Consider the following 14,199-nt stretch of genomic DNA (forward strand, 5'->3'; position numbering starts at 1 on the left):
ACAATATAGCAAGTAAAACACTGGAATGGTACTATGTATGTATTTATCAGTCGTATTGCTTGAGGATAGAAGCTGTTCAAGAGCCTTTAACGTGTGGTTGGAGCCTTTAACGATTTTCCAGGCCTTCTTTTCTCACCGCCTGATATAGAGGTCCTGGATGGCAAGCTCGGCCCAGTGAGGTACAGGGCTGTCCGCACATCCCTCTGTGGCGCCATGCGATCGAGGGCAGTGCTACTGCCATACCAAACAGTGATGCAGCCAGTCAATATGCTCTCAATGATGTAGAACCTTTTGAGGATTTGGGCTTTATTACAGACAGAAATACACCTCGGTTTCATCAGCTGTCCAGGTTGCTGGTCTCAGACAATCCCGCAGGTGAAGAAGCCGGATGTGGAGGTCCTGGGCTGGCATGGTTACACGTGGTCTGAGGTTGTGAGGCTGGTTGGACATACTGCCATATTCTCTAAAATGGCAATGGAGGCAGTTTATGGTAAAGAAATTTGCATTACATTGTCTGGCAACAGCTCTGGTGGACATTCCTGCAGTCAGCATGCCAATTTCACGCTCCCTCAAAACTTGAGATATCTGTGGCATTGTGTGACAAAACTGCACATTTTAGGGCCTTTTATTGTCCCCAGCGCAAGGTGCACCTGTGTAAAAATCCTGCTGTTTAATCAGTTTACTGATATACCACACCTGTCAGGTGGATGGATTATCTTGGCAAAGGAGAAATGCTCACTAACAGGGATGTGAACAAATTTCTTCACGAAATTTGAGATAAATAAGCTTTTTGTGTGTGTGGAAAATTTCTGTGATCTTTTATTTCAGCTCATGAAACATGGGACCAACACTTTACATGTAGGGTTTATATATTTTTTCACGCATCTACACCCGATACCCAATGAGAAAGTGAAAATGTTTTTAGCAATTTTTGCAAAAGTATTAAATTAAATACAGAAATGTCTACTTTACATAAGTATTCACACTCATGAGTCAATACTTGTTAGAATCACATTTAGCAGCGATTACAGCAGTGAGTCTAAGAGCTTTGCACACCTGATTTTAAATTTGCCCATTATTCTTTTCAAAATTCTTCAAGCTCTGTCAAATTGTTTTGTGATCATTGCTAGACAACCATTTAAGACTTTCCATATATTTTAAACAGATTTAAGTCAAGTCTTCTCGGTAAGCAACTCCAGTATAGATTTGGCCTTGTGTTTTAGGTTATTGTTATTTCAGCTTTTCCATCGTTTTCTCCATCACGTGGCGGCCTCCAGTTCACTTGCTTTCTCCATAACGACTCAGGAGTTCCATGACTTTCAGCCCCGCTTAATGAAGAACCCGGTGTGCCTAAGAAAAGCCACGGGGCTTAACGGAATCAAAGCTGACATTCTCGAGCTCCGGGCCCCGCAAGAGCCGCTCAACGCGTTGTCCAGTTCCGAGAGCGCGAGTGAAAGGCCACGTTTCAGCTGTTCTGCAGGCGCAATGCGATCATATGATTCAGCATATTCAGGGGCTGAACAGTAATGCTATTAGAACCAGTGTGATAGGCAGTGGTGGCTGCACTCCATAAGACCAAAAAGCCAAGGGAGTTTAAACGGATGTGTTGCTGCGATTATTCGGCCAAATAGGCCTATCTTTATCCCACATCTAGATAAGCTGCTAATGACGGAGGTAAAGCGATCTCGTTGCAATCCAACGAAAAGGCCACGCAACCCTAAAAACAAGGGGCCTGCCTTGTGAGAAGAAATAGCTTTTTATCCAGAACAAGAAATAGGCATAGTGAAACAGCAGATGAAAAATCAACAGAGCACCGTGCCAGGAATGCCCATAGTTGAAAAACAGTGACTAGTCTACAAATCGCAAATTTAGACTTTTCAGTGAGGAAAACGTTTTGTTACAAAAACGAACATAATTTAAGACATGGTGTTTGAGTCTAAGGGGCTGAGCTTCTAAGCTAACATATGGAATTGACAATATGGTCATACCAAAAATCATTAAGCTATTGGATTTTGAATTTTAGGCCCCCTTTAAGTATAAAAAATAAAAATTTGATGAAAGATTGAATTAGGCTTTAGTGCCATTCGTCCATAGAAACACATTGAATAACAGATGAATGCATGGCAAAACAGATAGTAAAAAAAAAATCAAAAGGAAGTATGTTTTGAAGTGTCTGTTCTATATCTGAGACAAGAAAGCTCAGGATGACCCATATACCTTTGACGTGGAAATGCCCCATACACTTCCATAAATTTTTCGGTCCGGTAATGGGTTGGTTACCTTCAGACAAGTCCCCAGACACGTGTGGGTCATAGAGCAAAACGGAAAACACCATCTTGTTTGTTAGAGTCTCATTTTTCCAGAGGGGTCATATTAATTTGTAGCCCAAACCGTTCCGACAAACACCGCTCTAGCTCTTCCATCGCAGATGCAGAAGGCCGACATCCGCCGCCTTGTAAAACATTTTTTTGTTAAAATGTAACAAGCCAAATAGAAAAGTAACATATCTAGGGTTTTGCGTGACGTATTAATTGTATCTGGCAGTGGTTCTGCAAAGCAGGCCTAAAGCATGCTGTACAATTTTTGACAAGTGCTACAAGAGGGATTTTACACCTGTAGTTTCTATTAACACATCTAAAAAAAAAATTGCAAAAGTAGTTGGCACAGTGTTTTTGGTCAGTAAAACCCCTATTACAGCTGAAATAGGCCTAGTTTGTTAAATGTATCTTTAAGCAAAAGAGAAGCCACTTCTATGAGGTAAATATACAGATACATAATTACAACAAATTGCATCTATTGCCACAAACTACTCACATTATCAAATATAACAAAAACACAAATATAACACAAAAAACAAGTCCAGCATGTGATAACCAGTGGAAAAGGACAAAGACATTAACAGCTCTGTGCAACAAAAAAAACAAATTGGATTGAAAGAGCTGGCTCACTCTCGCTTCTGTGATATCATGAAGTGCTTTCACCTTGCTGTTTAAAAAAAACATTATTTTAAAAATGTCTCTCCATCTCAGCTGTCATCCACTTTTACACGGCAGGCATGTCACAACTAATAGACATCAAGTGCTTTCTGCCTGTCTGTCGTCTATCTAGTCACACAAACAAAATAATAATGCACACAAAAATATACTTCAACTACCCATTACTGATAAATCAGTAGTCATCATGGTGCATCTCCAGACTGTCTTTCATTGTAGAAGCAATGGGTGAGGTGGAGCTAAGTGGTTCAAATTTCATTTCAGTAAAAATAAAATAAATATATTTTAAAAAAGGATTGGTATCCTCTCCCACAGGGGGTGCTCATTACGTGAATTCTGTTGCAAAATGTTTTGCAAAAGAAACCGTTTACGCCAAACGGAAAACATTTTGCAATGAAAACAAAGACTTTATATTGGACAAATTCAGGTAGGTCCCTCCCAGTTCCATTCAATTTCATTTGCTCCTGTTTGGTTCTTAAACGGTTTCTGTTGAAAGACGTAATGAATACACCCCTGGCAGAAACCACAGCCAAAGATGAAATGACATGTTACCTTTGCAGCCAGGTGCGGTTTTGGACAAACCAAAGGAACAGGGGGGAGGACGACAAAGATTCCTCCTCTTTGTCTGGTATGGAAATTGTAATTTCCGCTCCTGAGTGGCGCAGCGGTCTAAGGCACTGCATCTCAGTGCAAGAGGCATCACTACAGTCCCTGGTTCGAATCCAGTCTGTATCACATCCGGTCGTGATTAGGTGTCCCATAGGGCAGCGCACAATTGGCCCAGCGTCGTCCGGGTTTGGCCGGGGTAGGCAGTCATTGTAAATAAGAATTTGTCCTTAACTGACTTGCCTAGTTAAATAAAAGTTCAATTTAAATTAAATTGTAAAAAATGATGTCTAACAGAGAAATTGTAAGCTCTGCTAGTAAGGTGCTAGAGTTCAAGCAGACAGGTCTGGAGGTAATTTATGATATAAGAGCCCTCAAAACCCCACAAGGCACTGATGGACTCCAGACATCCTCTTTATCAGGAATTTTAGCTACTCTGCTCGAGGAGACGTTACAGGAAACCAAAGGAATAGAGCCAAATGATCCTTTGTCCAAGCGGTAGTAAGGCTCCTGAATGTTTAAACCACATGTAGTAGCAGCGGGCTGGCCTATCAGTGGAGGCTGCTGAGGGGAGGACGGCTCATAATAGTGGCTGGAACGGAGTCAACGGAATGGCATCAAACACACGGAAACCATGTTTGATGTATTTGATACCATTCCACCTATTCCACTCCAGCCATTAACACGAGCCTGTCCTCCCCAATTAAGGTGCCACCAACCTCCTGTGTGGCCTATATCTAACATTGTAGTTGACAGTGTGTTCTGTTGTCTATAGTGTATGGATGATCATTGATCACTCATGAACTGTACTTTTCTACCTGTATTTATTGTCTGTATACTGTACGTCCTTTGTCTATTGTTGATTATATGTTTATGTATGCACAGAGCGACAACCAACATTTCCCCACGGGGATAATAAAGTCATTATCTGATCTATTTCTCCCTCTCCTCAGCTGAACTTGTCCTGGATGTTAATGAAGCTGGGGTTGGACTTGGCTCGTTTGGCTGGAGAGGAAAAAGAGTAACTGTTAGCCACCACACAACATTTAGTCTAAACCGTTGCTTCACCATTATGCCACGCGTCAAATAAACAACGTAATGTATTGCTCTTCCACTCCCCGGCCTAGATCATTAGTAGGCCTAAACCCACTATTTACAAGGGCACCATTAAACCTCCCTCCTCCCCCACTCCTAACCCTTAAGAAGAACTACCTCACCCCTCCTTTACAAGTCCACATTATTTGGGACACTCCTACCTCCCCTATGATACAATCTCTATAAACCAGGAGCCTATAATTCAGGAGACACCCTGGCTTCCATACATACTTCACTTGAAAAATCTGTGACCCCCCCTCCCCAGCATACATCCTCCCACCCCCACACACCCCCCTCCAACCAACCCGTCAAAGAATCTCTCCGCGCAACAATGGGTGAATTAAGCTGGTTACTCACGGTGTATGAGCTTGCGTTTCTTTTGTTCCGAGTGAAGGAAGCTGCTCAAGTAGAAGATGATGGGCAGAAAGAGCATGAAGCTGGACACAGCGATGACAGGAACAGTCTCCGCCCGGGGGAAAGAACAATTGAAATTCTTGCTCCACAGTATGCGGGTCATATTCATCTGAAACAAGACAAGATCCCCCCCACAATCAACACAACAACACAGGAGCTTAAATAAATACAAAAGGAGACAGTCTCTCTCGTCTATTTGAGTCTCTCTCTCTCTTTTCTATCCATCTGACTCCATTCTGTCCCTAGTGCCCTTCTCGTTTCTACGTCACCTCCTTTGAAACTCACTGGCACTACCAGAACTGGGGTACGTCCCAATAATCTCGCCTTGTGCACACGTTCACTACTCCCCACAAGTTTAAAAGCATTGGATTGATGTTGGCATGGGCAAGATGGGAGTTTCCATACCAGTCATTTCCTTTCAAATCCATGTAGGGAAGTGAACAAGTGCACACTTCGGGAGAAAGAGAGAATTGGGATGCAACCCTGGTGACATCTCTCTCCATTTCTTTCTCAATGGCTGCGTTTACACAGGCAGCCCAATTCTGATCTTTTGCTCAATTATTGGCAAAAGATCTGATTAGTCAAAAGACTAACTAGTGGCAGAAAAAAAATCTGAATTGGGCTGCCTGTGTAAATGCAGCATAACAGTCCCCTAGGGGGTGCTGTTTCACATCTTCCACATTTCTATTAGTAGTGCTCTCACTGAGGTGGGGAGCATTGCTAAACTCTACATTCTCAAATGTATTCTGCACTAGTGCGCAAACAGATTTCTACCAGTGGTCCTCTGTAGCTCAGTTGGTAGAGCATGGCACTTGCAACACCAGGATAGTGGGTTCACTTCCCCATACCTAAAATGTATGCACGCGTGCCTTTAAATCGCTTTTTTTTTTTTTACTCTGCAAAATGGCATTTATTATAATATTACCACAAATTGCATGAAAAGCTTTGTGTGACACAGGTTCATATTAATCTGAAAACAAGACAAGGTCCCCCCAAAGATCAACACAAGCGAGGCATTTCCTTGTTTTGTCCCTGTCTCTTTTCCTACCATGTCTGACAAAGTTTGAGTACCATATGCGTCAAAAGTTTTGCATCTTATGCATACTGCCTTGTCGCAAGTCCGACATATTTTTTTTAGTGACAAACTCTGTTTGGCACTCCACCCATGCAAAAGTTGAATGGCAACATGTCAGTAGTTTCCATCTAGACTATCATACCCCACCCCTTTTCATCGTCTTTCTGAGGAGAACTTTACCAGGCACATGGGAAGCCTGGGCTTCCAAGGCTAACATGAATGAAAAAGCGGAAGTTGTAATGACAACCTGTGGCTGAGAAATACATACCGAGTCCTCGATGTCGATGCAGAGGGTGTGATTCTTCTCCATGCGGCTGTACAGCTCATTCAGTTCTCTGTATGTGGCCTTACATTCCGTACAAAGCTCTGAGTGGTTACCCTGCTAAATCACACAAAGTGGAAACAGTTCAGTTATAAACTTCATATCAGAACATAGCTTTATACTCCCCTCTCCCTCCCTATTGGCTTTAGATGGGTTTTAGTACCGACTAGATTCAAAATCTCTTTGACCTACAATAGGGACCCACCTTCTGGTACTTCTCGAAGCAGCTGAGGGACTGGTTCAGAGTTTCCATGAAGTAAAGGGTGTCATTGGTCAGGCTGTGGTGTCTTTGGCTTACACAACCTTAGAGACGGAGTCATATCATTCAGAAATGATGAACCATGGAAGGGTTAAAGATCAAACTTGTATATTCTGCCTCCTGGCTTTCACATAGCAATTATTTTCATAGCATCGATCACAAAGGAAAGGAGTCAAGGAGAGGAAGTAAAAAAACGTATTGAGCCATAGCAAATAGCAAAGCTAATGATATATACAGGAGTACATGGAGTATCAGCATATAACAAATAACTAAATGTGTTGATAATACTAAGCAGTCCACCTACGGTTACATTCTGAAGCGGTCCAGATGTCCTCCAGGTTACTGTAGAGCAGGAACACCAGCATCAGCCTATCAGAACGCAGTAGGCTGTCTCTGCAGCTCACATTCCCTGGGCCCATCTGGAAACAGACACACACCAGCATCAGCCTATCAGAACGCAGTAGGCTGTCTCTGCAGCTCACATTCCCCGGGCCCATCTGGAAACTGATTGTGTCTGTTTCACTGAGGGTGTTCAAGATCCCACGTGTTTAGGCCTACTGGTTAGAATATATCTTACACTGAGGATTCCGTGGAAACAGCTTGAAGTGCTGAGAAACTGAAATAGGTGGCAAAACAGTGCCATTTGGCCAAAGCACACAGAGATTATTTGATCTCAATTATGGCAGCAGTAAGGCATGGCTTGTGTCCTCCTAGTCACTGAGCATGTTTATTTGTCATTAGTTTCCAATTCATTGTTTCCTGAATAACTAGTCTTGTGATTTTCAATTTCCCCTACTATCCACTGGCGTACCCTACTAGCAACAGTCACAAGACATGACGCATGTGACCATGGCACGCCAATTATCCCGCAGCACAGGGCAAAAACATGGCGATGCATACTCTAAATAAAAACTGAATGACAAACTCAGATAGAAAACCACGGAAAAACACATGTTTTCACGCTACCTGGTCTGATATGTTTGTGTAGATTTCCATAAGGTTGCCGTAGGTGCCATAACAGTTTTGGCACACTTTGACAGGACGCGCCGCGGACACCAAACAATTCACATACGTTGAATATCGCTGCCCAAAGATAGCCAGCAGCGCGACGCAGTAATCGCTGACCTCCAGATCTTCTGGAAACGCCGACAACAGGTTGAGAGAGAACTGTGAACGGAGACTGGGGTGAAACACGGGCGACTGAGGCACAACAGCCGCGGCGAGTTGCCTCAAGCCGCTTGCGCTCAGCTCTGAACCCGGGATGGTGGCGTTTACAGCGACAACAGACGTTTGAGCATTGGCGTAATATATCAACGCTATTAATAACGCACCCACCTGAACAATAAACATGTTTGTGAAATAGGGAAGTTTTAAGAAGCACCTTCCAAAGCTCACACTTCATAATAGTCCATCACTTCCTGTTCCTGTCTGCTTACTACTGTGGTCATGTGATAATGAGGATCTCGAGAGAACTGGGTGGGAGCAAGCGCTTTACTGTGCTGATTCAGAATGTTATTCCGAAACCAGTTATTTTTACAACATACTCGATTAAGCAATGTCAACTGATTGTAGAACTGTAATTGTATCATTTTGCAGTGAACACATGCATGTGTTATACTGTAGCGAACTTTGTAACCCTCTCTCTGTCTCTCAGATTAGTTTCTCTGCTGTGCTAAATAAGGTCAATGTCAAGGTGGCTATTTAGAGATCAGAGAAGATATGATCACCTTTAGTGGCCCCTTACTGGATTGGAGAAGGATTCTGCTCCTCTCAAAACACCAACACAACACACACTTACACACAAAATGCACCTGCATCCAGCAAGTCCTCATATTGGGAAATTTGGCCAATTGGGTCTTTGATTGCTTATTTTATGCTTCAAATTAGTGAAATATTATAATGTTCATTTAGACAAAATAAATAACTAATATATATACTATATAGTATATGCAGAAAAAGTGTGTGTGAGAGAGAGAGAGAGAGAGAGAGAGAGAGAGAGAGAGCGAGAGAGGAAGCCAGTTAATGACGGAGTGTGTGAAGATGAGTGTGACCCTGCGTGTTGAAGAGGAGAGCGGCAATATGGAGATATGTGCACCTCCTGATCCCGTATCGCTCGCCTCCTCATTATTTAGGCCTACAGCCGCCGCGCGTTTTGACACCATGCAATTTTCAAATGTGCGCATGGCACGACGCAAATAATCACGGAGTCAAGGTAAATTATCTGGGCTCAAATTCTGATTGTGATAATTGTCAAAAAACACTCGAATCAAGCCACTGCAGTCAATGGTCTTTAATGTGAAATTAGTGGCTCTTGATAACTTGCAGTCCGCAGCAATTTCGCAGTCATCAGAGCCTAATGGAAATAAGGGGGAGAGAATGCGTTGCATTAGGGCCTATTCTAATGCCTGCTGAGAAGTCTGGCGATAATATGCCGTTTTTATATGGATTCTGGCCTCCGGAGCACCTTCTGCTCATCATAAACCGTGTTCATTTAATTGTTCAGATGTTCATCCCTTTAGTGATTTTGAAAGGAAAGTGACTTGAATAGTTTATCATGTGTAGGCTGGTAGATAGTAATCTCACCCCCCAAAATCCTGAACAATATTTGCAATGGCTCTGCAACGCCTGGATGCTACACTGCAACGATAATAATAATATACATGTATTTGCCATTCTCTATAAACCCATTGTGCATCAAAAGTAGCCAACGCTTTCCAGTCTTTTTCTGAGCATTTATTTTTTCATTGTCATATTCAGGAAAGGACCTCAACTAAAATCGGAATACCATTAGCCTAAGAGTTGAGTAGTCTAATGTCTAAATCTCCCCGAATCCCCCTCCCCTAATTAGCCTACTATAGTAGGTATGAAATATTTTCATGCAATATACAGCCAAAATATTAGGCCTAACTGGCAGTAGTAGGCTACATGATCTGTGTCAGTGTGCGTGAGTATGTCTTTCCGTTTCCTTCTTACCTTGACTGCACCACAGCAGATGATCTGTCAGGTTCATGGGCCGTTGGCAGTGTACATAATTGCTATATACTGTATATATAATTATAACTTTTTTTGTACATTTCCAACAGCCCATCCTAATTAAATATGTTCTGGCTCTTCTGGCATTTGCCAGAATTGCCAGAAGGCCAATCCGTCCATGGCAGCAGCTCTGTGGAGATGAGATGACTCAAGTGATGATAAAGTGAAGTCATGTGAATAAATGATGGTTAATAAGCAGTAATGGACAGTCAATACCACCATGGTACTTTTATTCATTGTTTTATTCTGTGTTGTTACAGCATTCAACCCACATAATGCACAGTGCATTTCATGTTTTTAAAAAAGAATCGAAAACCGTGATTCTTTAAAAAAAAAAATAAACCGACATGATCCGACCTAAAAAGCACTAATCGCTCAGCACTTTACACACAGACAAAAATTGCTTGGACCTTGCTTGGGCCTGCGAAACTATGCTATGCCACTGGTCTGTGCGTGTGTCTGTTTGTGTGCCTGCATTTCACTGCTGAAGGAAATTCATTATTTAGTGTTGGCAGGTATTATAAAGCTGGTTAGGCTTCAGACACACCTTCTGTCTCATATTGTTTGTGAACTTGACCACAAAATCTATATTAATGAATGGAAATGAGTCAATGATCACAGTTCTGTTGTGTTGTTATTGGCCTTAACCCGTTAGGATAGGCCTAACTGAAGAATGTTATTGATATGTTTTTGTGATGGAAAATGATATACTTAAGCTAAGCATAACGATAACTGCTATCATGATTAAGCTATATCTGCTTTAGAATCATAGCCTTCTCAACAATTACACATTTCTCATAATTGTGTTTATTGTGCGCTAAACGACCCCCCTCCCCTCTCATGCTAATGATTATCATTTATACTTTATTTGTGGTCTTTAGGATCATAGCCGTGTCAACAATTCCATATTTTTCAATATTGTGCTTATTGTGCACTAAACGGCCCCCCTCCTGTCCCTATACTAGACGGGTCTTTGCGCTTCAAAAGTGTATAGCCCACATGGCACCTTATTCCCTATACAGTGCACTACTTTCGACCAAAACCCTATGGGTCCTGGTCAAAAGTATTGCACTAAATAGAGAATAGGGTCCCATTTTGGACGCATATTGGACTGACGGCCCGGAGGCACTAACCACATGAAGAACCTGTTCAGGGAAACCAAATTATTCTATCACTGCAATGTTTCATTGCTATATTGTAATTATTTCGCCACTATGGCCTATTTATTTCCTTACCTCCCTTATCCTACCTCATTTGCACACACTGTATATAGACCTTTTCTATTGTATTTGCGTATTATTGACTGTATGTTTGTTTATTCCATGTAACTCTGTGTTGTTGTTTGTGTCGCACCTCTTTGCTTTATCTTGGCCAGGTCACAGTTGTAAATGACAACTTGTTCTCAACTAGCCTACCTGGTTAAATAAATAAAATAAAATAAATAAACGCACTCGCTGGGCTAAAGAGACTGAGATTCAGAAGCGAATAAACATTGATAAAATAACTAAAATACACAGTCCTCGAATGTACATTTATTGTAATACATGATGACTTGTGTTTAGTAAAAAAGCACTGTATAAAGATCTAGGAGATGACTATTGCCTTATGTGTTATTAAAGCCAATCTAAGAACTTGTTCGGCTGTCTTGCATGACTGTCCGTTAATTCCGTAGTGAATTGAAAGGATGGAACCCACTGAAGGGGTTCATTAGCATGTGATAGATACCGAATCCGGCTCCACGAGCACAAAAATCCCTAATTAGGCTCGCAGTGTCTCCCATCGCCTCAAGGGCTCATCAGTAAGGTGATGAGGCAGGAGGAGAACCGCCTCGTGATTCCACGTTCGATAAGAAAACATTAGTAAGCCTATAAGACCACGACAGTATCATCTTCTTCTTAAACGGATAAAAATGTATATAGCGTAGGCCAATTAATTGATTAACCTTAATATCCTTAATATAAATGACAGAAAATACACACAAGCTAAGAGGACTGCATGCATAAATGTAATTTATATTTTTGAAATGTATTACGCTACATAGCCTTTAGCGCTATTTTTTCCCTTCTAAACTTCAGGAACATTTTCTAAACTCAATTTTTCAAATCTTTCAAGGAATTTTGGGGATTATAATTGTTGGCTGGTGATGGGGAGTAGTGAATTACATGTAGCCCTGTTCAACTAGTAATATAATTACATTTTGCTGTAGCTTGGTGGTAGATTAACTTAATTCAAATCTTGGTAGTGTTTTTAGCAGTTAATTACGTTTTTGCATATAATGGCGTACAGCAAATAATGGGTAAAGTAGACAATATTTGCTATCTTTTTCGGCATCAGACCAGCCTAATTTTTACTTGAAACATATTTGTTGTGTTTAATAGGTTAAAATACACATTATGTTAACATCTGACACCAGAGTGATATGTTGTTGCAATGTGTGGTCTATGACATTTTAGATTTAGGTATGATCATTTTTCACGAAGTAGTTTGCATGCAGTGAGCTACTTTTTCAAAGTAACTTTAGTTATATAAATGACATGTTTCTTACGGGTAGCTTTATTGTATCTTACCTATCTTAACTGTATCTTAATTGGTAGCTTGGTAAACAATATTTTCAGAGTAGCTTCCCCAACACCGTTTGTAACTGATAACAATAGGCCTATCAAATATCCTACACGGTATGGGGTTGGTATGAATTAACAGTATTTTACAGACAGGTCGGTGGCTAGTAAAATTCTGTATTTCATTTTACAATACATGTACTGTAATATAAATACGGTATCAAAGCAAGTACTTTGTAATGACACACAGTACAATACCATAACATGTACTGTATAATACTGTAAAAAAAAAGGGGGGGGAAAAAGTAAATACTACAATAATCAGAATGAATTAATGAAATTATTTGGGGGAGGGGTTTGTATTTTATTCTAATTACAAGGGATTGGTGCAAGCAGCTTAATACAGTATATTAATGAAAATAAATGTTTTTATATCACTTGCACTTCTAGAGGCCTTCACAAAGGCTTCCAAACTGGCAGCAACCAAAGCAGATCCAAAGGACATGGCAAAATGCTCAACCATTTAAGGTTTAAGACTTGTTGCCACTCCAATCTGTCACCATATAAATTGATGGGACACTATAACCACATAGGAGTTAAATTGATACAGCATTCTTCCTCACTGGGGCAACAAATATAGCCTCTTACAAGGCACGCCTCAAAATATGTTAATGACCCAGAAACAACAATAACATGCACCCACTAGTGGTCAAAAGGTTTGCGGCACAGTATGGTATTGTATTCTGTGGGGTGAAAGGTACCATTTGAAATACAGCAATTTTCCCTCAAAGCACCATAATTTACAGTATGCTGCAGTAACACATTTTTTTTACTGTTGATAATACCTCAAATTATCGTATACAGTTTTCCGTTACAGTTTAGGCCTACTTATAGGCATGTGATATTAGTCATAATAACTACTTATTCATGTCGAGTTATAAATAGAAAGCTAGGCCAATATGATATAAGACAGATATTTTGAAAGCATTTAGGCTAGATCTGATGAAGAAGTTTATGAAAAATGATTGCGTAAAAAATGTACGATTTTTGCATAAACCAACATGAATTTGTTGCAAGGAAATCTGGGAGAGTGGATGCAATAAGGGGTTAAACTTAAACCGGTTTAGCAGTAAACTTGGCTCTTGCAAGCAAGGGGAGAAAATAGCTGTAAAGTTATGCAGAAGTTATTCTTCATCCTTCGGGCCGTCCCTAATCCTCCAAAACCCCATTCTTTCATTGGAGAACTGTGCCTCTTTTCTTGTTTGTCGCTCTCTATACAACATAAAGTCAGTCTGCATTTAATGGTTATGTCGGGATGTGAGAGGGATTTTGCAAATGCGAGGCCCCCTTTCACCGAAATATTGCCCTCTTCATCGTGTGAGTCTACCAACCCAGCGCGACCCCATATTCTTCCCTGGGCGTCTGACTCGACTCACAAACTAGCCTGATTTTCACTAGATCGCTGGGAAATGCAGGGAGTTGATAATAGAGATTTCGCTTTCATTTTTTACGCTTGACTTGGTTATTGTTGCTTTTCTCTTTCCCCGTGATTCCCTTTCCAGGGATTAGCCCTGACTTCGCCCACTGGCGGCCAAAGTGTCCCGAAACCCGCGATGACAATTGATGCTGATCAAGGCGAGGCTATTCGGCGCTATTCTGCGCTCTAAAGAAGTGATCTGAGCGGGAGAGAGAACCATCAAGTTGGGGCTCAATGAAGGCGTTCAGAGGACTGACGTGCACTTTCACTTTCTGGAGAAAAAGACGGATGCTCCCAAACTGCTTCCCAAGACCGCAGGGACTGAACTGCCAACAGATTAATTGCCATTCACTGACTATTTCCAAAG

General features: G+C 41.3%; 1 protein-coding gene across 4 annotated transcripts; it reads right to left on the reverse strand.

Annotated features, from left to right (window-relative positions):
* Positions 1–4,404: 4,404 nt before the first annotated feature.
* Positions 4,405–8,206, reverse strand: LOC115175989 (osteopetrosis-associated transmembrane protein 1). Of its 4 annotated transcripts, none has more exons than XM_029735974.1 (7): positions 8,100–8,199; positions 7,731–7,931; positions 7,069–7,183; positions 6,711–6,808; positions 6,452–6,565; positions 5,052–5,217; positions 4,405–4,604 (listed from the first exon to the last, which is right to left on the reverse strand). In XM_029735974.1, exons 1-7 carry the CDS (start codon positions 8,112–8,114, stop codon positions 4,549–4,551), a joined length of 765 nt encoding a protein of 254 aa, XP_029591834.1. In that variant the 5' UTR covers positions 8,115–8,199; the 3' UTR covers positions 4,405–4,548. The 4 variants fall into 4 exon arrangements, with proteins under 4 accessions (XP_029591834.1, XP_029591763.1, XP_029591678.1 ...); XM_029735903.1 differs by having other exon boundaries at positions 8,146–8,174; XM_029735818.1 differs by having other exon boundaries at positions 6,452–6,562; positions 7,731–8,206.
* Between the last annotated feature and the right edge of the window lie 5,993 nt (positions 8,207–14,199).

Source organism: Salmo trutta, chromosome 1, assembly GCF_901001165.1.
Source record: "Salmo trutta chromosome 1, fSalTru1.1, whole genome shotgun sequence".
Taxonomy (NCBI): Eukaryota; Metazoa; Chordata; class Actinopteri; order Salmoniformes; family Salmonidae; genus Salmo; species Salmo trutta.